The sequence below is a fragment of the Anser brachyrhynchus genome, assembly GCF_964034855.1.
Source record: "Anser brachyrhynchus genome assembly, chromosome: 3".
Taxonomy (NCBI): Eukaryota; Metazoa; Chordata; class Aves; order Anseriformes; family Anatidae; genus Anser; species Anser brachyrhynchus.
In genome coordinates, this window is record NC_137696.1 from 120,956,841 (window position 1) to 120,982,889 (window position 26,049).

Sequence of the window (26,049 nt, forward strand, 5' to 3'; positions counted from 1 at the left end):
ACATTACCATTTTGTCTCCATTCTACAGTTTAACTGGAAGGATTATGTCACAACGTAGTGTGTTTGTTTTCCAGCTTTTTGTCTGTTTGTCCGTCAAAACGTTTTTGTAGAAGTATCAGTGATTGTTGACTTTGGAGGTAGGGGAAGAAAAAATAATTAGGAGAAAAAGCAGACAGCGCCATTGAAGTAACTGTGCTTCTGTCATAGGAGAATGAATGCTCCTTTCAACAAATCTATAATTTGCAAAAGTTGCAAAAAGAAAATAGCCGTAAGGTGACTGTTAACATACTTCAGTTCATCCTGCCAAGAAAGTTAACTTCATAAAGTCATTAAACCAGTGATTACATTTTAAAATATTATTCCCTAGCCATTTCTTCTTAGACTTTAAAATATAGTTACTGTATATACTACTTTCTTTGTAATGTGAAAAATTGTAAAATACACTTATTTTTCATAAACTCCTAATTATTAACAGAGCTATTTGTGCTCCTATAGTGAAAGTCATTTCAACACTTCCGTTATTTAAACTTCACTTTTAGGGGTTCATAATTTGGCTGTAATAAAAAATAAATTCAGACTCCAGGGTCTGAAATATTGTTTGCTGGTATGGGGAAATTTAGCCTGGTTTTCTTTAAGAAGCTAAGTAATTTGGATTGCTGACTCTTCTTCAAGATAATCCAAAATAAGATATTTTCCACACTAAATAACACTAGTCATTAAAAAAATTTAGGAAAAGCCACTGAGTATGGTGGAACTGCTGCTGCCCCGTGTTCTGGGACTGGTGCTCAACAGAGCTGAGGCTCGAAGAAGGGCACTTGTGGGACCTTCTTGCCATGTCTTCACTGTTGCTCTTCCAGAAGGGCGGCTGTAACAGCAGGTGGGGAAAGTTCCCACAGCCCCGATAGCATCGTTTGGAGTCCCTGGCAGTAGACCCGCTGCTCGTGAAGGAAGAGCCCGCAGTGCTTCCACTGCAGCCAGAAGCAAAAGACCTACGGACATCGAGGTCGCGTAGCTGAAAATTGCTTTCCTGTGATGCTGAACGCTCAAGTGCTCCAAAGTGGATCGTTTCTTTGGTGCAGCTTCCTCAAGTCCCCCTTCATCCCGTAATACAGCCGCGGTAATGACTCAATGAGGCCTTCAGCTCCGGAAATTAAGGAATCGGGGCTTATTGCATATTAATGGCAACTCCGGGACAGTCAAATAAGACAGTTTGTTATAATACTAATTATAGCCAAGCACTCATGTTGTGGTTTGAATGAGTCAATTATGTGTGTGTTAAAACTATAAATACATCTTCCCCCCAACCTAGACTGTGTGGTACGTAATTTTTTTTTAATTGCCTGGATACATATTTACCTGAGCATATCCTGGTTTCCCAGATAAATATGTGTACCAATGCAGAACTCATTATGGTCTGTTTGGATAAATAATCCATATTTTATAACTGTACAGGAAGTAATTATTTTCCTATTTTACTTTCTTTAAGCCAAAGAAATTAAATGCTGTGGGTTCATTACTTAAAATAAAATAGATGCAAAAGTCGAGGTAATGTGAGAATAAAGTTTTCATTGTTTTGGTAGAAACTGAGAATATTATTCCAGATTTTGATCTTGTGTTTAGCCCAGAATAACTCCATTAAAATAAACAGTGTTATTCAGGATTTACTTAGATGCAAATGGGACGTGAATTTGGCCTCCTATCCTTAATCCCCCTTACTTCACTGGGAATTCCTGCCAGTAGCTTGCACACGATCTTTGCTTTAAATGACATTGTCAAGTATTTATCATTTGGAAAAATAAGGTATTTCAGCTGCATGGAGAAATTAACTGATATGAATTATGTAACGAGAAAATTAATGTCTTACAGTTATGGTCCTATATAGAATTATAGAAATCATGGAATGTTTTGGGTTGGAAGGGACCTTAAAGCCCATCCAGTTCCAGCCCCCTGCCATAGGTACAACACCTCCCACCAGCCCAGGCTGCCCCCAGCCCCATCCAGCCTGGCCTTGGGCACTGCCAGGGATGGGGCATCCACAGCTCCTCGGGGCAGCCTGTTTGAATGCCTCACCACCCTCTGAGTGAAGAATTTCTTCCTTATATCCAATCTAAACCTCCCCTCTTTTCAGTTTAAACCATTAGTTTAAAGCCCCATGCATTAGGAAAGTAGAACATACTTTGATGGCGGCTATTTCTGCCATTGTTTTATCTGATATTGGGAAGAGCTGCGTTGTGTTATCACCATGCCAAGGCCAGTTTTTCTAATACTTTTAAGCTTAGTGGGACCAAAGTCAGCCTTGGCATAAATCCATTAACTTCAATAGATTTACACCAGAGATGAATATTGTCTCATTCTTGGAAAATTTATTTTTATCCAACTCTTTATATTTTATGTTAGAAATATAAGTAGCCTGTGTGCCCTCAAACTAATCAGAATAAGAAACAGTTTTGCTTATGCCAAAAAATAGAACTATCATTTTTCACATTCTTACATTTTTCAAGTGAGTTTCAAGTAAGATTATATTACTGTGACTTCTGAATTCCTGAAATCTCTCTGGTCTTTGTGACTGCAAGGGCCAACAGTGTTTCAAGGGGAAAATCTGAAACTCTTCCTGCAGTATGTTTTGTGTTGTGCGTACTAGATACAGTTCACATTTTGTATGCATATGATTAGTGTGGAAAAAAATTAATGTAGTCCAGTATTATGATTTATGGACTGAATCTCTTGCCCACTGAACACTTGCCAAAAAGAAAATCTTTCCCCCTCTCTCCTCCTTTGGATATTAGAAACAGCTACTGTTTTTGTTGATCTTTTTAACTTCTGAATAGGCCTATTTCAAGTCATAGCAGCATGGGAGCTCAGATTAATAATATACTTATTCAGCCAGTGATACTGAGTGAAACCATTGCTAGTGTGAGTACGAGGGGTAGGATTTCTTTAAATTATTTTCAGGTGCATTCATGCATTTCTTAAAGAAGACTATAGAGATATTTGAAAATAAATGAATTTTCTGTTTACTGATCATGTTACAAGTGTGTATGAGTTTTAATATCAAGAATTTAAGATGTCACTTTTGTACCGGGCTCACAGTCAGTCCATCCATCAGATGGTTAACAAGGACAAGAGCAAAGAAATGACCAAATCCAACCTTTTTGCACAATGTTTTTAAACCTAGAGGAAAAGGCGAATTCCATGGTGTGAGGCATCCTTTCTATCCCACCTACTCTACGGCACCGTCTTGAGCTGGCACCAAAGGCTAGGGAAGGAGCAAATCCCATTGACTTCTCTCCCAATTTGGGTTTGACCTTAGCCCAGCACTTTGATAAGCATCAGCTTGTGCAAGTTTGGTATCTAGTCTTGGGTTGCTCTGATGTGATGTGTTTGTGTGTAAGCGAGCCCACCTTCCTCTAAGTCACCAGCCCTGCACCTACTGAAAGCTGGGTCCAAGGCTGATGTGCTCAGTCCCTTCCAAAGAGATTTTTGCCCTTTATAGCACATTTGAGCAGTTTGGGGCCTTCAGAGTCATGGCCATTGTGACCGTCTCAATAGAGGTGAGGACAGTTCTTTGCTTCACGCTCGTTTTGCTGCCATTCATAAAATTTGGGGGCATTCATCGTTCAATCCCATTTGAAATTTACCTTTTTCATATCTGAATGGCTGGATCTGCTCAATAGGTGTTTTTTCAATTATTTTAATAGAGTCAGTGGTTCCTATCAATTCATTTTCTTTCTCTCAAATGAAATAAGAGTATGCCTAAAAACGTCTTCATGTGGGTATGGTTTGTACTAATGATAAGTCAAGTGAGATAGAGTTTCTTTCCAAAAATACTTAGGTAAGCTGTTTAAAATTAGTATTTGTTATTCTAAAAAATTGTGAGAGGGATCAGCCATCCTTCCACAGTTGCAGATAAAGTGCTATGGCAAGAATTTGGCATTTTTACATTGCCTGAGAGAATTATATGTTCATTTTCTCGGCTAATGTGGTTCAAGGAAGAAAAAAAAAAAAAAGTAATGCAGTGCTTTTCAAAAGTGATCATTTTAAATATAAACAAAAAAGCTTTTGCTTGAGATTTGTCAAAAGTCTTTCAGTCTTTTCGTAAAATTGTTATTCCCTTTCCCACTAACAAGAGCAGAGTGAGTGACACCTTTGAGAGTCCCAGCTTGTATTTAAGTGCATAGCTTTATTTTGCTATGTACTACCATGCAAAAATATTATATGAACTTATTTTAAAAACCTAGTGATTGGTTTTTTTTTAACACAGAAATGGCCATCCTAATTTATTTGTTTATTTTAGTTACAGCAAGCAGCCGAAGTTTCTCAGCTGAGAGGAGCTCGAGTCATCTCTGCTGAAGATCTCCTCTTCCTAATGCGCAAAGATAAGGTACAGTAGTAAGACAGAATTTTCTTATTTTACATAGTAAGCTCCTTATCTTGTTTTAAAGTGTTTGTTTAACCTACATGAAAAGAGTCCATGCTCATGAATAGTTTCATTAAAAAGTACAGCTGCACTGCAACTGTATTTTATTCTACATAGTACAATAATTGCATAATAAGTTAATTAATTCTCATTTTTTTCCAGTAATTTCAATTACAAGTAGATTTTTTGACTAGCATTTGGAGTGGGTAATATACATTAGAGCTCAAAACAATTTCTTAATAACAGTATAAAGATTGATCCTTATCTTTTATATTCCTTTTATGTCTATAAAAAACAATTATTCTAATTTCCTATTTATGCAGAGTGTAGATGCAGGTGTCGTGTCTAACAGTGCAATCATTACATTTTCTTCGTCTACGTTGTCAGTAAATCCTGTCTTGCTTTTTCTTTTAAATATTCTTCCTGTATCTCACCAAAATCTCCAAATGTAGGTATGGCATACTTTCTGTGTGAAATATATAGAATAATTTAAAAGTAATCATTTTCTACAAGAACATTAAAGTCATTTTCATTCTTCAAATTTCAGAATTATTCAAAAAACTTACTAGCTATTTTTGTAAACATTATTCCTTCTTCCTCTGTCTCCTTTTCTTGTCCCACCCCTCCCCCCCGGCTTTCTACCCCACTTGTGTTTTTCTTTCCTTGTTTGATAGGTGAAACTAAATGACCAAAAACATATCAAAATAAATACAACCCTAAAACATGAAAACCAATTGCCATTACTTTATCTGACATGATAAGTAAGGGTATATTGGAAATAGTGGGTAATATGGACATCAAATGTCATGGAAGTATGCATTTGTAGGTTTGAATTTCCAAACAAAGCAAAGATTTTGGAGTGCCCTAATGAAGCCTTAATGTCAGCTTTCTGAAAGTGAAACTCACTGCTTTCTCACAGTTGGCAAAGAAGGTACCAAGGAGCTTAAATAAGTACCTTGTTGTACTTGCTATATATGGATTTTCTGCAGAATTAGGAATTATGAACATTATAAAAATATGTATTTACTGAGTATCATATTATATATTTGCATATTTGTGTTATAAGGTTAGTCTAAATAAAAAATAATTCTATATAATACAAACTAATATCTTTTTTTTTTTCTCATAGAAAAAGCTTAGAAGGCTACTGAAGTACATGTTTTTTCGAGACTACAAATCTAAAATTGTCAAAGGCATAGAAGAAGATGACATCATTGAAGGTAGAAAAACTACTTAATTTGGGAGGGGGCTGATACTTTATAAATGCCCAGAACAGCTCAATGCAAAGTATTAATGTCTAATATTTATACAAGCAAAAATTGATGATTTCATAGTAATTTAGCTTTTCCATTTGCTTCAAAGTTCAGTTTTTTCATCTACTATCCAAATGATAACTAACACTGCTTAATGTTATAACTGTTGAAGTTAAGAAATAGGTGCTGATTAAAGGGCTAATTGATTTCAGCATGTGCAATTTAAATGTGTCAGCTACCGTGTGCAAGGGGGAGCTGCAATTGAATGGACATTTGTTAAATAATTATCAGAAGCTTTTGTCATGTTTTACAAAATATACCACAACCTGAAGTCATTTAAAAGGACCTGCCTTGATTTTGGTATTGTTGAACATTTTATACTTCAAATATGTCATTTAAAGACTGGGAAACACTTTTGTTTCCCATTCCGTGATGAAGTTTCAGTTTTTAATAACCAATGCATTTAAAGGCAAAGCTCTTTGAATTAAGAAAAGTATTAATTGGTATCATTGCATTTGCTGGTATAAATTTATGCCACTGAAGTGAAGTTCTATTGCTTTATATTAACAGAAGCATTCAAAATTAAAACTTATCACAGTAAATCTAAATCTTGCCATATTTTTATTACAGTATCCAGCAATGTCCATACAACCCTTTTGTATTTAACTTATTTCCTTTCTCAGAGCCTTTTCATTTTTTTTCTCCTTACAATGAATTCCTTGTGTTTAGTTCCTCTGAGCATCCACACTGATGTTAGGCTAACATTGTACTTCTTACTTTAACTTAGTCAATGTGTAGATAAGTTTTTGTCAACTCATTTGAGATTTAATTTGCCTGTGGCATTTTATTTTCACAAAACATGTACGTATATTGTTTCATGCAAGCAATCTGGCAGTATAGCTTCCTACCTGACAGCTTTATTTGTACTGGTAAAGTTTGTGTCACCAGTTAAAACAAATAAACAATTTTCCTAAATCATTTAGATGCTCATGAAAAGCTTCCTAAACACGTTTCATCTGGGAATTAAAGATTGCAATTTCTGTTAGGCTTTGGTAACTGAAGCCATCAATTTTGTCTTGTGAATCTAGTGTCTTTATAGCTGTCACCTTGTTGAGAACAACAGAGATCAATCACCTTGCCCAGGCTTTACTGTTGAGCAGTGGTCCATCACCTGTGGAGATGTATCTTAATGCCTGTGTTATGATTTGCTTTAGGTTGTAGGTAATTTGTGTATTCTGGTGTTCTGTGTGCTTATGAGAAATTGTGTTTCCTCCATATGTTATATTGTACAAGTGAGTTTTTATGCAAACAAGGAGTAGTGGTTTCTTCTGCAGCACTGTGGGTTCTTCAGTGCAAAATAACAATACATGAACAGTAGACTAGGTTTTTCTAGATCACCAAAAGCATTAGGTTGTACTAGGAAACACTGAAGGGGACTTTTTACTACAGTGCTCCTGGAGCACAGCAGGAGCATCACCTTGGTCAGGTAGCACAATGTGTGTGGGGAGGACAGTAAGAACAGGCCTCTTCTGTATAGTGCATCTAGTTCTAAAAAATGTCCCTTCTAGGGACATTGGTAGATGTTTGCAGTAGCCAAATAATTTAGGTTTGTTGTTCTTTGTTTATCTTTGTTCAGACAAATTCAACAGCAACAGCACCAACAAACGGCAGAAGCTTGCTCAAGACTTTCTCAACTCCATTGACCAGACAGGAGAGCTCTTAGCCATGTTTGAAGATGATGAGATTGATGATGTTAAGCAAGAGCGGATGGAGGTAATTCTTTTGTTTTACTGATATCCATCTCCAGCAGAGAAAACTGTGAAATAGTTCATACATCATGCTGGTCTGATGCCTTTTTTGTGCTGCATATTGTGTCATTGTTATGTTTTTTCTTTTTGCCCAGATGGTCTAAAGGAATCCTATTTCCATATTTTTCCTATTCCTTCAAATGTTTCCTGATATCTAAGCACACATGCTGAGAAGGAAGATTATGAAAGGGTAGTTATGGATCTTTCTGTCTGCCGTGTATTTGTATTTCCTTTCTGCAGAAAGCAGATTCTATTTAAAAACATTTCACATGTATTTTTCACAATTTCTTCTATTTTTCATTCTTCCTCTCATTAGAAATTTATGCCTAGATAGAAGTTGAAGATTCTTGTCATATAATACAGTTTTCGGAAAAAATGAACAATATTCCATGCAAACACACTTCAGTAAATGCTCTTCTCTCCCTCTCACTTTCAAGTCCTATTTTCTGATCTACGTACATATGAAAAATTGTGTCTACATTACAGAATGCAGTACCATATCACTCTTAAAAAGCTAGCTGGGATCAAGAAGCAATGTAGCTGTGTTAGCATGGAAGTCTGCGATAATGGTTTTGATACCAGTTTTGCTTGGTTTCACGGAGGTTTAGCTATACTATCATAAGGCACCATGTCCACAGGAAGTTGCTACATGGACCTTATGATCCCTATTTATGGAGCATCTTCTAGAATGTCGCTTACTTTGAAGTATTAAAAAAACCCAAAGTGTGTATCTGGACTAATTAATAAGTGGGCCAGGGTCAGTTCTCTGGCCCTGAAGGCAGGTGACGTTGGCTAGCTTGGGCTCCTATGGTTCAATTTTCTTTCCACCCAGAACAGGCTGGCCCTGTCCATAGTGAATATGGAAAACGCTTCACAGCCCCCGTTCTTGCCCAGTTCCTGCTCATGTCTTGTGTGGGCAACTTGTGGTCGAGGGCAAAATGGTGCAGAATGTCTGCTTACAATTACACACTAGTGCTTGAGCCAATTTCCATAGTTTTTAGTCAGAGGTGTAGGATGCATGGCTGCTGGAAACTTTCTGTTTTTAGAGTGCTTTTTATGCCCTTTCAGCACCAGAAGTTGGGTACTTTTCTGTGATGAGGTGGCTGATGCATTCCATAATATTTGTCTATTTAATATTTGCCTATTTAGGCCACATTTCACTTTAAGGATTCATGGAAAATCCTGAGTAAGAAATAACCTGATTTTTATCCTGCTCTCTCTGGGACTTACCCAGTCATGTTTTCCTTTCCTTCTCCCCATTACGGTTACTCAAAATCTAATCAAGAACCTATTCTCTCTTAGCATTTGGTTAGGAACAAGTCTCATTTGTCTGCAGCTGAGAATCAGTGTTGTAGAGCAGTTGTTCCCAACCACTGTTTGTGTTTTGGAAACTGGTTCTTTCTTTTCTTTGCTTTGCTTTCATACATATTTATTTGTGCAAAATGTTATGTTTTGCATAAATGCAGGCACATCCTTTGAGCTCATATGCACAAAAATACATAACAGCACTGTTTTGAATGAGTTTGTTATGTGCTTAACCTTCTGCTATTCTTTACATTCTCTTTTCTCATTCCAGTATAACTTTTTTTTTTTTTAAGTTTAAAAAACTATACAAGTGATTAGAAATATGAAGTTCCTTGTCCCAGACAAGGATATATCTCACTTACTTTCTGTTTGTCTGTCAAAGAATGCATTGCTGTAATCAAATACTTCTCTTTCATCTGATTACACATCTTGTTTTTCTTCACTTGACTATAATTCATGAGCTGTAGGATATCTATATTTAAAAGCAATTCTTCTCTCTATTATTTTACTTTATTACATTTTGTGAAACCTTGATCTGTTTCCATGTTTAAAAAAAATCAAGATCTACTTATTTTAGAATAGATCCATAAATTATATACATGTATGAAGTCAGTACTGTGGATTTTCTTTCTTATTAGTTTTTCAGTGACAAAACATGAAACATTGCTTGAGACATGCTACTCCAAACGTTTAATATATTTTTGGCTTTGTTTTGTTTTGGATTTTGTTGTCACTTTGAGGTGGGTAGAAAGGAATCAAATATAGTGGGAAATGTGATCCAGTCCTAAAGGAAGAGTTGTTAGTGGATGGGCTAATCTAGTGTATCTTACTTACTTTGTGCAGTAGATTATGTTTAATCCATGCTAAGTTTTGGAGGAAATCCAATAGACACTTTAAAAATTCTAACAACGTTCTTTAAGGAATTAGTATACTTAAATCATGAGCTGTGATCTAAAGGCAATGTTCCTTTTAGGTATCAATTACCTCAGAAATGTGTGGTTATCTTGGTTTGGACAACTGCAAATGATTTCAGTTCCACTTTGCCTTGGGCCAAAATCATGCTAAGTTGTCCAGAGCAGATGATAAACATATATTTCTGATGTCATTATGGGCTAAACAGGATATGATTGTTTAGCAGTATGGTTTCAGTTATGATACAAAAAGCAAATATTGTTTATACTTATTTCTTTTAAAACATTTTATAAAATGAGACCTAAAACTTCATGGGAGTGCTTGCAGTTTTGTGAGGTCTATTTCCTGTACCATGGAGGAGTAAGCAAAGCTCCAAGCCACTTTCAAACATTAAAAAGGAGAATGTAAAATTCTACAGTTTTGACTGAAAAACACCCACTGTCATATTACAAGGAAAGGACATTCTTCTAGGATTACTGATGCACTTTTGCACTTACTGATGCATCCTGTGGCTTTAATTTGAAGTGAAGGGACTGTTTCGGAAACAGTAATAATAGCAATATACAAAGGAAAGACAATTAGTCTTAAAATACAAGGCAGAAGTTAAGAATAAAATCCACATTCTTTGCCATAATGCATGATTATGTTGTCAATATATTGTGATCAGATGACTCATTAGAAAAACTTCAATAACAGCAATGAATAGTAATAAATCAGCCAACTGTACTGGCAAAACCAAACAAAAATAAAAGCTGTACTATCTCACTTCATAACAGCAAGTAGTTTGCCCTCCTAAGACAGCAGTAAAACACCAGTGATATGCTGCTCCTCCAAGCAAGAAAAGTTGTAGATGAAATAAAATATTCTGGTCCATAGATGTAGTTAGACTGTGTATATGAAGGAGATCATAGAAGCTGTCTTCATAACAGGTGACCATCTCTTGAGAATAATGCACATAAAGGTGGTCTACCTAGCATCCCTTTTTTATTGTACAGGTTAGTGTCTCCTTTCTGCTTCACTTTGGAATATCCAGGGTTGCTAGTGCTCAGGGATTTAATTTCCATTCTTTTGCCTTCTATGGCCGAATCTACAAAAAATAAAACATTCCAAGTGGATTGCAATTTTGCTTTTCTCTGTCATAAAAATCAGTTCAAGAGAATTGGGATTCCTGTGGGCTATGGCTGAATCAGAGCGATGAGAAGGTGTATGTTCATTTAAGATTGTTGCATTTTTCCTTTTTGTGCAGTTTGGGTAGAGATGCAGGTTTGGGTTTTTGTGGTCTTATGTTGCTACTCTGAATCTCTCAGGTGACCTGTCCGTACTAAAACAAGCCGCAGCTTTGGCTGTGATTTTTTGAATGATAACTCCAGTTCTGCTCAATTTTTCTATGACAGCCTTTATCAAATTTACTATGCCCTATTATTAAAATCAAGCAGAGGTATTTTAAAACTTCAGTCAACTTAATGGCAAAGCTGACTTCTATCTCAGTCTGTAAATGTCCATTTTTTATCATCTGTTTTATGGTGCCAATACCTCCCCCACTACGAAAAAAATTTCCCATCAGAAATCTGAACTGCCATACAAAGGAATGCTTAGAGCATCACACTGTGAATGCTCTATTTCAGTTTTGTTCCCCTAGGACTAAAAGAAACACCATTCATCTGTCACTCTGACTGCTAGTTTAGGGATATATTTCCAACACTCAGATGTTATATGGCAATAATTCAGTTGCAGTAGCTACCATAATGCTTTCATAGTACATTGCAAGTTTGAATAAACAGCACAGGGAAAATAACCTCACTAGAAGATTATAATACCTTGAAAGCAAGCTAGATGACAGCAAAAGGTAAAACTAAGCTACATCCCTACCGAAAGAGATTGGCAGAAGCTTTTGGCTCTTTAATGCATGTTGACCTATGAATTATATGTTAGATATTTAAAAACTACAGCTACACATTACTGTTCTTGGAAGTTCATTGTGGATGTGATTTTGCCAATACTGTTCGGTAGTATGTTTCTGTTAATGGGAATGTGTACAAAGTTCACAGAAATGAAGTGGGCTATGTGCAAAATACAATAGGGTGCAATAAAGTGTAGATACGTGTTTGGAATGTATCCTTCATTCACATGAAGTTCAATTGCTCCGTTAGAATTTAATCTGTGTTCAGACATGATAAATTTGTACCTACACAAGTCAATGAAATACACCTAAATGCACCTTGGGATGCAAGGAATAATACTCTGGAAGTCAACCCTGTTTCAGTCAAGGACACAAAGTAGAGTTGGCATTTATTTACATCTGTAATAGTAAATTAGACAGTGACCAAGAAGATTCCTTCCTACTGGAATATGATCTTCTATAGTAAGTTTCAAGTGGTCACACTTTGACCTAGGCTGAGTAGCACTGTCCCAAAGAATTCCTGGGCACAGTTTGGGAGTTAGACTGGGCCAGATATTGCCATGGCATGGTTTTGGTATGGCCACTTTCTTTGGAGGGTTTGGAGAGCAGGTACAGGACACAGGATGCTCCATTGCTTGGAGCTAGGGTATGGACCCGACATTTTTTAGTTGAGAAAACAAAACCTATGTAGTGGTATAATCAAAAAGCAAACAAACAAAAGCCTGTGAGTGCTTATGTTCAGGGAGGATCCAAAAGATGGTGTTGAACTACTCAGATTCATTGTACTAATTTAGAAAAGATGTACAAAGAAAATAAGCAGGAAGTGATTTAGAAAGAGCTTTGAGGCCTTTTCTACTACTACTGTGCTCATTTCACTGACAAAAATTATGCCAGTGTAAGTGCTGTGTGGGGTCATTACTCTTTAGGGAGTATCTGTTCATGCAGGGTGTATCAATAACAAACTGGAATTTGATTTAAAGCCCATATGGAAAGCTTAGTGCTGTAGTACATACAACACATACTTAATAGAAACTGCATGCGAGAAGACAAACTAAGAAGTTTTATGTTACAAAGCATGAGGGCATTGTTTCTCAGAGCACATCTTTCTTGATATATAATTTTTTTAATGATAAACTTATTTTTCTGTTTCTCCAGAAAGGATTATTTTTAACTTTCATACTGTTTTCAGATTATTCTTGATATAAGCTATCTTTTGGGACAGAATCTTGGCATTTGGTTGAGGGGGTGACTTTCATCTCATGATACAGTGCTTAAATCTAATAATTTATTAATTTTTTAGAATCACAATTTACAAGTACTCAGCCTACTTAGAATTTAACAGTTACAATCTCTAAAAGAGTAGGATAGGATTCAGCTACAAATTAAAATGTTTAAATTTTTTTGGATATTTGCAGATAATCTAAGTTTCTCATTTTCCACTACAGTTCCTGGAGACCCAGTCGGTGCAGATAGTGGAGTCTGGAGAGCTATTCAGCTGATCAGATATTTGTATGTTCACTACAGTAAGCTACATAGCTCTTGAGGCTCCTTGGGACGTATTTATCTTGCAGGGAATTTCTGAGTGACCATTCTGTTTCTACCCTGGCCAGATGTAGGGAGTAGAGGCTGAAGGACAAGAAGTATTAGAAGTGGAGAAGGCTTGAGTTTTGGGAGACTGGTGTGAAGTATGCCAATGAGTTATGTACGGCTGCTCAGGTGCACGTGAGAATACGGGTTTAAACTCCGATGCATTTTTGTGTTGTTTACAGATCTGTCTGTAAGACAGATAAGGAATAAGTTTCTTTGTTCCTTACCCAACATTGTCAAAAATAAGCTAAGGGATCCCAGTGATGGGACACAGAAAGAGAAACCATGCCATTAAAAGCCTTATATCTTATGATATCTTTTGTATGGATTAAATATTTGCAGCCTTAAGTGTGAAGCAGTAAAGCAGTATCATTCTCACCTGTGTGTCCAGGCCAAAAAAAGAGGAGATTGTCTTGAATTTGAAAAGGAGTTTGTGATGTACTCAGGAGCGGGAGAGTTCCTGCCCAAAGACACTAGATTCCTGAGACATTGTAAAAAAAAGCCAGGATTCTCCTTCTTTAACCTGCTTTGACAGCTCTGTGCTTCGTTACCACAAGTTGGGCTGAATTTCACTTGCTGTACTTGTCTAAAACATTTTAGGTATTTAGGCCTGTTTTTGTACTCAGAAATGAGAGAGAAACAATCCATGGGGAGGTTCATTTCTTAGTTAAGGGAGAAAAATGCTTTAGGTTTATTTGTTTTTGTTCAAAAACATTTAAGTCACATTTACATGAATTTCATCAAATGTTAGGAAAAGTTCTGTTGCCTTCAGGGTGGTTTCTTCTGTAGGAAACAGTTCTACGTATGCAGCCTGATCTTGGTGATATGAAAAAAAAGAGTGTGACAAAGATCTCTAGTAGTCTGTAAGGTCAGCATCAGTTCCCTGTCTACTGTCTCCTTTTGGTATAGATAGATGGAAAGACTAAAAAGAGCACAGATGGAACATCAATCAAGAAAAATCCCTTTATTCTCATATTTTTCAATATGGCAAAACAAATCCTACCAAAGTAAGGAATCCAAATATAGAGGAAATTAATTGCTCCATATCAGTTCAGTGTTCCCAGATGAGTGCAAAGATACTAAAACTAGTAGTGTCTCGAATGTAAATTGGCTGTCTGGGCATCAAAGTGTTTGTGACCATTATCCAGTGTAAAAATAAGCCTGCTGCTATTAATGGTTTCTATGATTACACACTGCTTGGGAATGTTTGGGATACTGGGAAAACACTATTTCTCTTGGGTAATGGCTGAATTGGTTAAAAGTAAACAGAAAATAAACAGAAACCATTTTTCATTATTATCTATGTGTCTGCAAATATGATGTCATTCTCGCCAGAGCTGGGAAAACCTATCAACAGGGAAAGGTTTCTTGCTATAGCCAATAATACCAACAGACTTCTTACACTGCTACAAATTATTGGGATTATTAGGGTTTTCTGACATTGGGGTTTATTGCTATGGTTACGTGAAGTGTGCTATTTGTTTGGGTCCTGGTAAAATTTTGTTGGTTTTAGAGCATTTTAGTGAGCATTGCTCATACTGCAAATGTAGGCGGTTTTGCTGGGAGGACAAGGTGTTCTTTGCTTTTCTGTCTTTTAGTTCTTTGAGTATTTTTTTGCCACTGTTTGCTTTTTCTTAGGAAGAGGAAGGTTCTGGGCTGTTGTATTTTGTATTTTTGACACCCAAATGACTGTGTTTTAACTTAAGTTTTGGAAAGAAACCTTATATATATATTATTTATATCTATAATTAAATGTAGACACACATACATTTAAACAGTATTTCCACAGAGCATTTGATTAGGAGCCAAATGTAAGACTAAAGAAACATTCTCCAAGTGTATTTTAATACTATGTTTATTTGTGATCTTGTGTTTAACGGGTTTGTTGCTTAGATATACTAGTCACCGTATATTGGTACTTACAACACAGTTACTGTTTATGTAAACTTCGGAGAATTGGGAACAAGGACTGATGTTGAAGTCTGACAAAGGTGCCATTGGCAGCAGGGCATTGAAATTGCTGTCATGATTTAAAGCAATTAAACAAATCCGTGCTGATAATGATTAGTATTTCTGAGGTACATAGAATCAAAGAATGGTTGAGGTTGAAGGGGACCCCTGGGTGCCCCTGTCCCCCCCTGCCCCAGCAGGGTGCCCAGCCCCACGGCCCTGGGCTCGGGGAGCTCTCCAAGGAGCAGCCCCCGGCCCCTCTCGGGGCAGCCTGTGCCAGGGCTCCGGCACCCGCCCGGCCCAGCAGTGCTGCCTGAGGGGCAGGGGGAACCGCCGGGGCTCCGGGCTGGGCCCGGGGCCTCTGGGCCCGGCCCTGGGCACCGCCGAGCAGAGCCCGGCTCCGGCCTCTCCGCACCTCCCCGCGGGTCCTGACGGCCATGGGGGAGCTCCCCCGGAGCCTCCTCTGCTCCAGGCCGAGCAGCCCCAGCTCTCGCAGCCTCTCCTCACAGCACGGGGGCTCCGGGCCCTTGGTCATCTTGGTGGCCCTACGTTGGATTCTCTTCAGTTGTGGGCCTCAGTTTTGGACCGCTGGCCAGTGTCAGGGCAGTTGTTTGACCAAGCTGCATTGTGTGCTCCCAGGTTACTGTCTCCTTCCCTTCAAGGATTCATATTGCAAAAAGCCTTCATTGGAAAGGAATAAGCTCTTTCCACAACCGAAGACAGTAGAGGAATAGTATGGGATTTTAATGGAGTTCTTCTATTTCAACTGCTACAGAAGAGGGAGAGCTCCAAGAGCCATCCTGGATTTAACAGCTAGGTGAGAACATTCACAAGCCAATGTCACAGAAAGGTTGTTTTCCTGACTCATCCACAGGAGGCTGAGGTATGCCTCTTGACCTAAGGTAGTGCCAACTGTGATTTAATTTATCTGCTATTTCTGGACATTACAGATACAGTAGAGAAAAGCACTTTTTGTCCTGTCCTCATTCTGTATCTTTGCTAAGGGAATGATGATGTCTTTCCCAGTATCAGACTCCAGCCAGGAGCTGAAACCTACTTTTAATCATGCTCATGGACCAACCTTGCCAATACCTTCTTCAGAATTACTAAGGATCTCTGTCTTTTACATTGGCATTTACCCTGTGCTACCAGAATGGTCATGCTATGTGTCGTAACAGCCTCTACATCCACAGGCTGTAGCATACAGACAAGATAGAGGAGCATTGAAAGGCATTTTCAGGCTGCATTCCAGCTAAATGTAGCTCAAATGAGCTCAGAACTATTGAATTGCACAAGTGAATCAGGGAAAAAAAAAATATTGAAGGCTACTGAATACAAAGGCACTGCATTTGGTTAAAGAAGTGCTTGAGCCAGAGATCACCAGCTGCTTGTGTGACTATTCAGGGAAAGAATTATTATAAGAATTATTGTAAGAATTATTATAACTTCTAGTTATACTATTTCCTAAACCTCCATGGCTAGCTACTGTTGGAGCCTGGGCTAAATGGAGATGTGCATCCAGAATCTGCGTCCAGTGTTGTGCTCCTAAGTACAAGAAGGACTGTGACAAACCAAAGCAAGTCTGGCAAAAGATCGCAAAGAAGCTTTGGGTGCTGGAGCACCTGACATATGACAAAAGGCTAAGACTTGGACTTGTTCAGTCTGAAGATGAGAAGGCTAAAGGGAAATTTTATTGCTGGTGATAAGACGAGGTAAAAGAACGAATCATAGATTCATTTAGATTAGAAAAGACTTTTAAGATCATCTGGGCCAACCACCGACCAGACACTACCAAGTCCACCACTAAACCATGTCCCTAACCATCAGGTCCACACATCTCTTAAATACTTCAAGGCATGGCAACTCTACCACTTCCCGGGTCAGAGAAATGAGGAACTTGGAGACTTGCAGAATATCTCCAACTAAGAGATATCCCAATTGTGACTGGTTCTGAGCCACTTGATCTAACTGGACCTGTTTTGAGCAGAGAGTTGAACTAGAGATCTCTGAAAAGGTCCCAAGATTTTTCCAGTGTAAATTATTCTACCATTCTATGATTCTATTCTGAAGTTTCCCATTTAAGATATTAAAACGGCAGGTGAGGTAGAAATATAAGAGCTTTTATAAAACATAGAAATGATAAACCATCTCAAATTTCTAAAAACTGTTTAAAAATCTAGGTAGCATATAATTGGACTTTCCAGCTTCTGCACTTTCTGTAATCTGTAACTGCTGGTATTTCCTGGAATAGACTTTTTATGTATACAAGGAACAGGGTTTTCTGTCTTTCATTTTGTCTCAGTCTTGTGGTTTATTTTATCTATAATGTTGCTTGCTGTATTCTTCCGTAAGAATATGATCTGGCTGCTGTGCAAAATTGCATTCAGTGATAGCTTCACACATGTGTAGCGGCTATGGAATCAGAAGCAGTAAGATTTAAGCATTTTAAGTGTCTGTTGAAATGGTAGAGTAATGTAATTAAGCTCTACATGTTGCAAAATGTGAGACGCATACTTACCCAATCCACTAAAAACAGACCCACAACATTCCCAGCAGCGCAGCAGAGGTAATAACCTGGCATAGTTTATTAACTCTGCGGAAGAGAGCATAATGCTGTTAGTATGAGTTGCTTGTATCTTTTGCCCCCCAAACTTAAAACTGTATTTCCTTTCCTTTCTTTCATTTTGCTCTACCATCTTTGATTGAAATTGAAGATACCTAGACAATTAAACACTTTCACAAATTAAATCAGAAGAGGTTATTTTAATTGGGGTACTCAGAAAAACGGGAACAGTTCTCTTTTTCAGGTAGCTACCTTACATAAATTCCTCATGGAGTTGAACATGCAGAGTTTAATCTTTTAATACTCTTCAGATTAGCATTTGACCCTTTTGTGGCCTGGGGTTTACAGTTAGTTAACTTTAAAGTGGAAAGAATTAGGCCGTGTCACCCCTTTAGACTGGCGAAGTGCATCTAAAACCAGACCTATATTTTCAGGGAAGACAGGACCACAATATTATTGCTAGAAAAAATCCTGATTTTGTATAGAGAGTAAATCTGAGAAATGGATTTATGTGAATTTTTATCAGGTAGGGAGCCACAGGTTTTATTTTTGAGTGAAAAAGCGTTGTCATTTGAACCTGTGGATTTATGGCTTAAGATGTAGCTCTTTTTGCTTTCGTATACAGGTAGCGGCAGGCTTTTAGTATTTGCTTGGCATCTGTCTCACGTATACTGTACTTGAGACTTCAGTTGATTTTCTTTCAGTGTTCTAAAAGAAACTTCATTAAAAGCAACGGCAAGAAAACAGCATGAATTGATAACATCAAAAACACATTAAGATGCATAGATTTTATTCTCCAATAATTCTTAAGCATTTTTTTCCAGACTCTTCTTTTGAGTGGCATGCAGAAGGGGCAAAGACAGGGACTCTTTGGTGGCGGTGTTAAGTGCTGTTGAAACTTTGCCTATGGAACTAAGGAAGCAATCACTAAATTTGGTTTTCCATTTGATCAAACGAAAGAAGGATGGGTAATCTTTGTCAGGGGGCTGGATTTTATTTCCCAAGGCTAACAGCCATTTCCACGACTTTGTCAGACCTACTAGGAATTTTTTCTACCATTGTCAGATGGTATTATTTAAAATCAGTTCATCCACTTGTGTGGGATTCATATCCTATATCATACAGTGACTCTGACAAGAAGATGCTTTTACTAGGAGTGTTATTCAAAGCACTGTTGATTTTCTCAGGCTGCAGACATCTGCAGAAAAAGCTTGTAGAACATACAGCATCTGGTATCGAATCCTAGCTCCTTACAAACACCATATCAAACAGCTTAGAAACGGAACACATACTCTACATCCGCTTGGAAATAATTTTTTTGTGTTTACTTTAGATGTATTAGCTGTCAGCTCATATCATCAGCTAATTATTTTATATCTGAAAATTGTAATAGCATCTTCAGATGTACTGAACTCAAGCAGATCTCCAGCTACTAATCACACCCTTCTTAAAATGGGAGTTAACTCTTCATGTACCTCAGGGCTGGAGATCTAAATTCTAGTTCCAGTATTTGAAGAAATATATAAGCGAGATGATTGCTAACCTTGTTACCCTATGTTATATTTTAAAGAAAGAGACAAAAATGCTGATCAGACGTTTGATGAATACGAGATGTAACTTGAAAAATGTCAGAAAAACTCAGAAATCCTAAGAAAGCTGAGCAGCCACCAGTAAAGAGTAAATTTTCTCCCACTGTGTATATGATGGCATGAGAAGCTACAGCAACTTCTATAAGCACAGTTGAGTAATCGATGCCAAACTGTGGTAGTTAACGGTACTCTGCTTCAAGCACGTTTAACACTGAATAGACTTTAACCTTCCTACACTTCAAAATCTCTTTATTAAAGGTATTTTTCTTTACATCCCAGTTAGATTTCGTTGTTAGCTAAAATATTTTTGAAATTAAGGTGGTTTTCCATTATTCTGTGACTGGGGCTATGCGATTTTATTTATTTATTTATTTATTTTGTCCCTGTAGATCTTTGATTTACCCTCCACTAAAGAAAAACCTTAACCCTTACATTTCAGTCAGTCTAAACCTATAACAAAATCGACATAAAAGGAGATGAAATGGTTTCAACATGGAGAAAAATAAGTTATTTTCATTTTGAGTTTAAATTTACATAACTGTAAATGCCCAGAAATAAGAATATGAGCTTGGACTATGGCCTATAATCAAAATCTTTATACCTGATTTTGAATGGGAATTTGAGCCATGTCTTTCTTTTCAGGAGATTATCCTGGTAGTAGGATTCTGGGCTATCTGTTGCTAAGCTCTTGATTTCAGACCTTTCTAACTTTTAAAATAATTTGACTAAACATAGAATAAAAGTAAAATACAAATAATAATATTTTTTTTCTGTATTTAAAAATGTTTTGTATTTTCTTCCTTTGTAAATGTCTGAAAATTTGGCATGTAGAATTGGACTGTGCTAAAGTTCTTGGAAAGTATAGTTTTGATTGCAACCAATTTTAAGACTATGTGCGGGGAAGAGTCTCTTGTTATATTTGTTTCTGTAACAGGCTGGCTGGCTGAATGGGTACTATGTGCGTAGTTATTACTAATGCAGCACAGCAATTTGCACTGCAAATGAAGAACATTGAAAGTCAAATTCCCCAAACTAGACCTTTTTGTTTATGTCTTATGGTGTGAACACTCTTTCTATCCCTTTTAAGTTACTGATGTGAAATAAACAGTAGTTTCTGTCTTATGATGGGACTCAGAGGAGCTGTGCTGATTTAGGAGAACTGAAGATCTTAGCAGTTGGTTTAATAGTGCATAATTGAATTTGCAAATCAGATACATTTGAATGAATTATTTTGAAGAGACTTTAAAATGTCATATTTCTAAAACATAGAGTTACAATAAAGAGTGATGATGGTTTTAATTATTATGTTTCCTTATGTAAGCAATTTAGAATGTTTCGAAATATTTTCTAATTATTCATCTCTCTCCAAATTAAAAAGATAAGCTAAGTCTTTTCTTAAAAGAAATCTTTTAAAATACTCTTAGCAATTCATAAAATTGTACATCAAATTTCATCATCATTTATAATTGTGATACACTGGCAAATTTGATTTTGCGGATATATACAGCTAGTATAAATTTAGATTTACTCCTCTAAAGGAAAGTCCAATAGCCACATATTTAGACAGTGCATCTAAATTCTCTTGGAGCTAAAACAACACCCAGCATCGCTCTATCTAACAGGCTTATCAGAATGTGTAAAAGTGGAGGTCTGTGGCGCTCCGTTCATACTACACAATTTACGAATTAGAGCTGAGAATTGGTTGAGGATTTCAGCAGTCATTGATATACAGCATTCAGATACTTTCTGAGCAATGTAAAGGTCTGTCTTCAATGAATTACGTCCTGTTGCAAATTAAAGGAGTTTTAAAACAATTGCATGGGTAAAATACTGAACCACAGAAGTAGGGTTTAGCTAAGATAGTGTTAACATTAGCTCATTATATCAATATTTGTAAGATTCTGATTCTCAAGGGCTGTTTCTCTGAAAAGCTGCATAAATTCATTATCAAGTTAAACCATCAGTATAAGAACTGCCTTTGTCTTGGAAATATAAGTAGAGACTTGTCAGTAGAATACGAAGACTCTTTACCACTTTACAAGTGAATGGAATGTGCAACAAAGGCTGTAGAAGTCTGAAATTTCAGCTGAGCATATTACTTTTGTGGAGTAGCCTATACTAAAAAACTTTAAAATGTTTCACAAAAAATGTTTCTTCTAATGTGTTGTTTTAAATTCTATATTAGTTAAGCAAATATTTAAATATTATATTAGCTTTTCTGCATACTTGACATGAATATAATTCTGCCTTCCTGCCAAGTATGTCAAAACCCAAATTCACTTTCATTTGCCAGGGTAAATGTTTATTTTGTTTTCCCACATAATGTGCTCTTTAAAGTGTCACCAGCATAGCAAATCTGATTGCTTTTTAATAGAGACACGGTGGGTTTTTTGTTGTTTTCATTAGGAAACAGGATAAACTATCAGTAAAGCTTATGGTAATGAATCCATATACAGTAGGTGCTCTTTGCTCTCACTCCCTAATCTCAGGATTAAAAACAAAATCCCATCAAAACTATTGTCATTTTAAAAATACATGAAGGGTTGATAACAGTAAGGGATGGAGGGGACTGTCAGTATTACAGAGCAGGAGATGAGGATATATAGGTCCTGTTTCTTCTGTTGAAGGTGATTGACTCATGAAGACTCGTAAAACAACATTTTAGTTTGTTTGTTTTGCCACAGATTAGCTGGGATTATATCAAATATGATTTATTGGAAGGGTTCTGTTAAGAAACTGTTGTTTCACTAGTACAGAACATCCACATTTTAGATACTAAAAGCTGCCAGTATATATTTACATAGTTTTTCACAAGGCACTAAGTTTCACTTTGAATTTCAGCCTTGAAAGAGTCTCAAAATATTCCTCTATTCTGAACCAAACTAAAAAAATCTGGCAATTTTTATTAATAATTCAAAATTTTCTATTTTAAAATGAGGTATCAGTAAAGCTTGATCTAAATGTTTCAGTTCATCTTCTTACACAAACTAAAATGTAAGTAATTAGTTTAAGAGTTATTGTGAAATTTTTATACAATTCAAAATTATATTTTTTGAGATTTCCCCTGTTGGTGTTTTTTTGTTGGGGGTGGAGGGATTTGGAGGAGGAGGGAATGGGGATGTTCATTAAGAGAACTCCTGGAGTGACTTTGACTGGTGGTGATTGTTTTGAATTAATGACAGCATATGTTTCTTTGGCTTTATGTAAACGCCTAATAATTTTGTGGTATATCTATCAATAGGCATGGTGTAAGGGCCTAAAAAAACAGATTGTTCCAAATTAGCTGACTGTTCAAATGAACTTACTTCCAAATGCTAAATCATTTTCTTAAATCCTGAACTTGAACATTTTCTTTTTCATCCCTAACATTAGAAAAAGAAAAAAGAGAAAGTCAATAAAAGAGAAGCATTTGCAGAATAAAACATTGCCTTTGGGAAAATAATCTTTTTATGATTCTACTTCTCAGCTATATAGTGGAGATAGTGCTCACAAGAATGCTATGAAGATAAATTTTCTCATGTTTACAAAAATTGAGAAATAATAACAAACAGCAGCATAGAGTATTTTGCATAGTTAAATAAATAGCAAGTGTCACACAGTCATTAGCATTTGACTAATAAAATATTCACACTGGGACAGATTTTGTTCAGTGTCGTGAATGACGTCCCCATAAATAAATAATAATAAAAAAATACACCAGTGCTTTTGTTCAAAGCCTTTCAGTTCAGACAATGAATTTTTCGGGTCTGCTTGTGCAGCTTTGATTTTGCCTTTTTTGTCCCTGACCTTCTGCAAGCTTTGCAACTGTGAAACAAGCTTTCAAAGGTAATTAATTCAGCCTTCACTTGCACTCTGTCCTGCTCAGACATCAAGGTAGTTGCAGAAATGAGGTAGGAGTTTTGGGTATTGAAGTCCTGTTCTTTTTCTGGTGGGCAAGCCTGAGCTGGTCAGGAGGCAGCAGGCAGCCAAATGCAGCCTGTGAGGCTGAGAGAGGTCTCTTATCAGCTATTTTGGGCTTCTTAATGTGAAAGTTGCTCTGTCTTTATAAAAATCCGTGCAGATTGCATGCAGCGGTCACTGTTTTTCAGAGGGAAGCATTTCCTTTTTAACTCTATGTGTGACTCACTTATTCCCCAAATTTCATGATTTGATTTCTATCTGGAGCTCCCTATCTTGCAATTCTCAAATTAGAAAGGCTTTTCTAAAGAGAATAAAAGTCTGACCACAGAATTGGACCCTGTGGTGTAAGTGCCACTAGCTGAATGTGAAATGTCCGTGTGCACACTTCTTGTGTTAAAGAAGTCAGAATACATATTGGAGTACTGCTATTTCTTGTTCTCTGATTACAGTCTCGTAAAAATCTGATCCTTTCTCAGTTACTTCAAGTAATTGTGGATATTCTCTAGTCGCATGCCAAGGAGAGCACAACTGCATGTACATAGGACAGCATATTTTAATTTTAATTAATTTACTTTAATGCTTTACTAATAGACATTCATGAATACACTGCTTAAATAAATTCCTCATAGAAGTTTCCAGATTTGGATTTTTCATGGAAACTGGATGAACTAAATTGTTTTACTCATTCTTGTAATTAATAAAATGGGTGCGTTAATGAATTAGTGGCCTTCCTTTCAAAAACCTGATGTCAGGTTTTCAAAAAACCTGAGTGTCTTGTATGAGGTGCATCCCATAGTTCATAATCTCCCAGTTAGGACAGCATCTCAGTGTTGTAGGAAGTGAGTCCTAGCTCAAGAGTCAAAACTGCCGGGAACTCATGGCAGAACCCAGCCTGCTTAGCAGCAGACAAGCTTTCTCCAGATCCACAGTAGCCCATTTTCATTCCCAAAAACCTTTGAGTTGATTTGATGGGAAAGCAGTTCCTTCTGAAAGTGGAGGGCTTTAAGATATATTGCTGCAAAATTAATACATTGAGTCTAACTTGGGTTTCTAATCTGTACCTGAGAGCACATCGAAAAAAGGCTATTTCAGAATCAATGTTCCATTTTGAAAGTCCATTTTTCTGCTTTCCTTTCACAGGAGGGTGCTGACCATCTGCACCAGATGCAACACTGTGTTAGGGAAGCTGTTCATAGGGTGAGGTCGTACAGCTTTTCATAGAATCACAGTCTCATTAGGGTTGGAAAAGCCCTTCAAGATCACCTGCTCCAACCATCCCCCTACCACCAATGTCACCCACTAAACCATGTCCCTAAGCACCACGTCCAACGTTACCTTGAACACCCTCAGGGACGGTGACTCCACCGCCTCCCTGGGCAACCTGTTCCAACTGAAGTTAAATGAAGCTTTGCTGTGGACACTGTAGAACCAGGATTTCATTTATAGGTTGTAAGACCAAAGTCAGACTTCTGAAAATGGATTGCTGTAAGGCACACTAAATTATTATGCATAGAGCACAAATATTGTTTCTTGAATTTCTTGACTTTATGCATGTATATTCTGCCATTGTGTTGGAAGTTGGGGTGTTGTTTAACATAATTTCTCAATAAATGATTTTTCAATTGTAATTTCTTGGGCAGGATGGTGACATCCCCAAGAATGGCAGATACTGTGACAATTGGCTGTTCCACTGGAAATAAATAAATACCGCTTCTTACTGATAGTAAGGGAAAAGGCAGAATTATGATATTTACAAGTTAGCTAAGAGGACTAAAATGAATATGTATTGCCCATATTGCCTGAAATTTAGTCCTTTAGTCAATCAGTTATTTAAGTTTCTCCTAGTCAAAATTTTCCTTAGTTGTCCTAGCACCTTGTTTTAGTGTGGAGCTCCAGAGGATTATTCAGGAGGGTGTTTTGCAGTACTTGTCAGCAGGTCTGATACACAAAGAATTACAGAGATGTGCCTTGCAGAATAACGAAATTTATCACAAATATTGTTTATCAACATGTACCATGTGCTTTCCTTTCTTTTCAATGTGAGGGCTTAAGTCCTCAGCTGCTCCTGAGGACTTCCTCCTTCTTCATTTCTCATTTAACATCAGCAAATTCTTGAATCTATTTTTGGAAGCATACTGATACCAGCTAGCAACAGGACAGACATTTGTGATGTCTGTTTTTAAAATTAAGCTTGTTTTCTTACTTTTATTCAGTGATTAAAACCAGTGAACAAGAGTGCCTGTCTCTGGCTTTTCCTGAATTTACCTACTGTCCAGTTTAATTAGCTTTACTAATTGCTTAACAGATCATGGCTGAAATAATTCTGGACATGCAGTGGGTGAGTGACCAGGCAGAATACGCCTGGGAATTCAGTTTCATCAAGGCTCATTATGTGTAGGGTCTTCAGACAAATTCAGTCTCCCACTGGTGAACCTCAGGTTGAAGCAGCCCCTTGCACCTTGTACTGGTCCATTTGGACCAGTAGGAGGAGGGCTGGATCCTTCAGGGCTCTTCTACACCTAGCAAGGTGAGCAAGTGTGCAAGGCATGTTGTGCACGTGCCCCTCCAAGCCAGCCTCCATCCAAGGCCACAAACAGCCTTTAAGCAAAAAACAAACAAAAACAAATAAACAAACAAAAAAAAAACACTCCATGAGTTACTAGCAACAAGACCAAGTAAAACATCAATATAGTGTGGGGAGGATTTCAGTAGCGTGGAAGGAGTGTTGTTTCAGGGAATGAGGTTGTCACGCAGGTCTTTAGCTGTTCAGGGCTACATTACCAATTCTGGATGCAAGTGGCTGTACCTAAATGGGGTTAAAAACCAAGCTATCTGCAAATAATGATGGCAGAAATATAAGGGTGA

At 37.2% G+C, this 26,049-nt stretch overlaps 1 protein-coding gene across 3 annotated transcripts in view; it reads left to right on the plus strand.

Moving 5' to 3' along the window:
* The window catches only part of SUPT3H (SPT3 homolog, SAGA and STAGA complex component), a 280,720-nt gene that overhangs the window by 182,009 nt on the left and 72,662 nt on the right, over positions 1-26,049 (plus strand). For all 3 annotated transcript variants that reach the window (XM_080587425.1, XM_080587423.1, XM_080587424.1), the window contains exons 4-6: positions 4,295-4,381; positions 5,547-5,637; positions 7,307-7,443. In XM_080587425.1, coding sequence (XP_080443551.1) covers positions 4,295-4,381; positions 5,547-5,637; positions 7,307-7,443 — 315 coding nt within the window. The remainder of the gene's footprint in view (positions 1-4,294; positions 4,382-5,546; positions 5,638-7,306; positions 7,444-26,049) is intronic.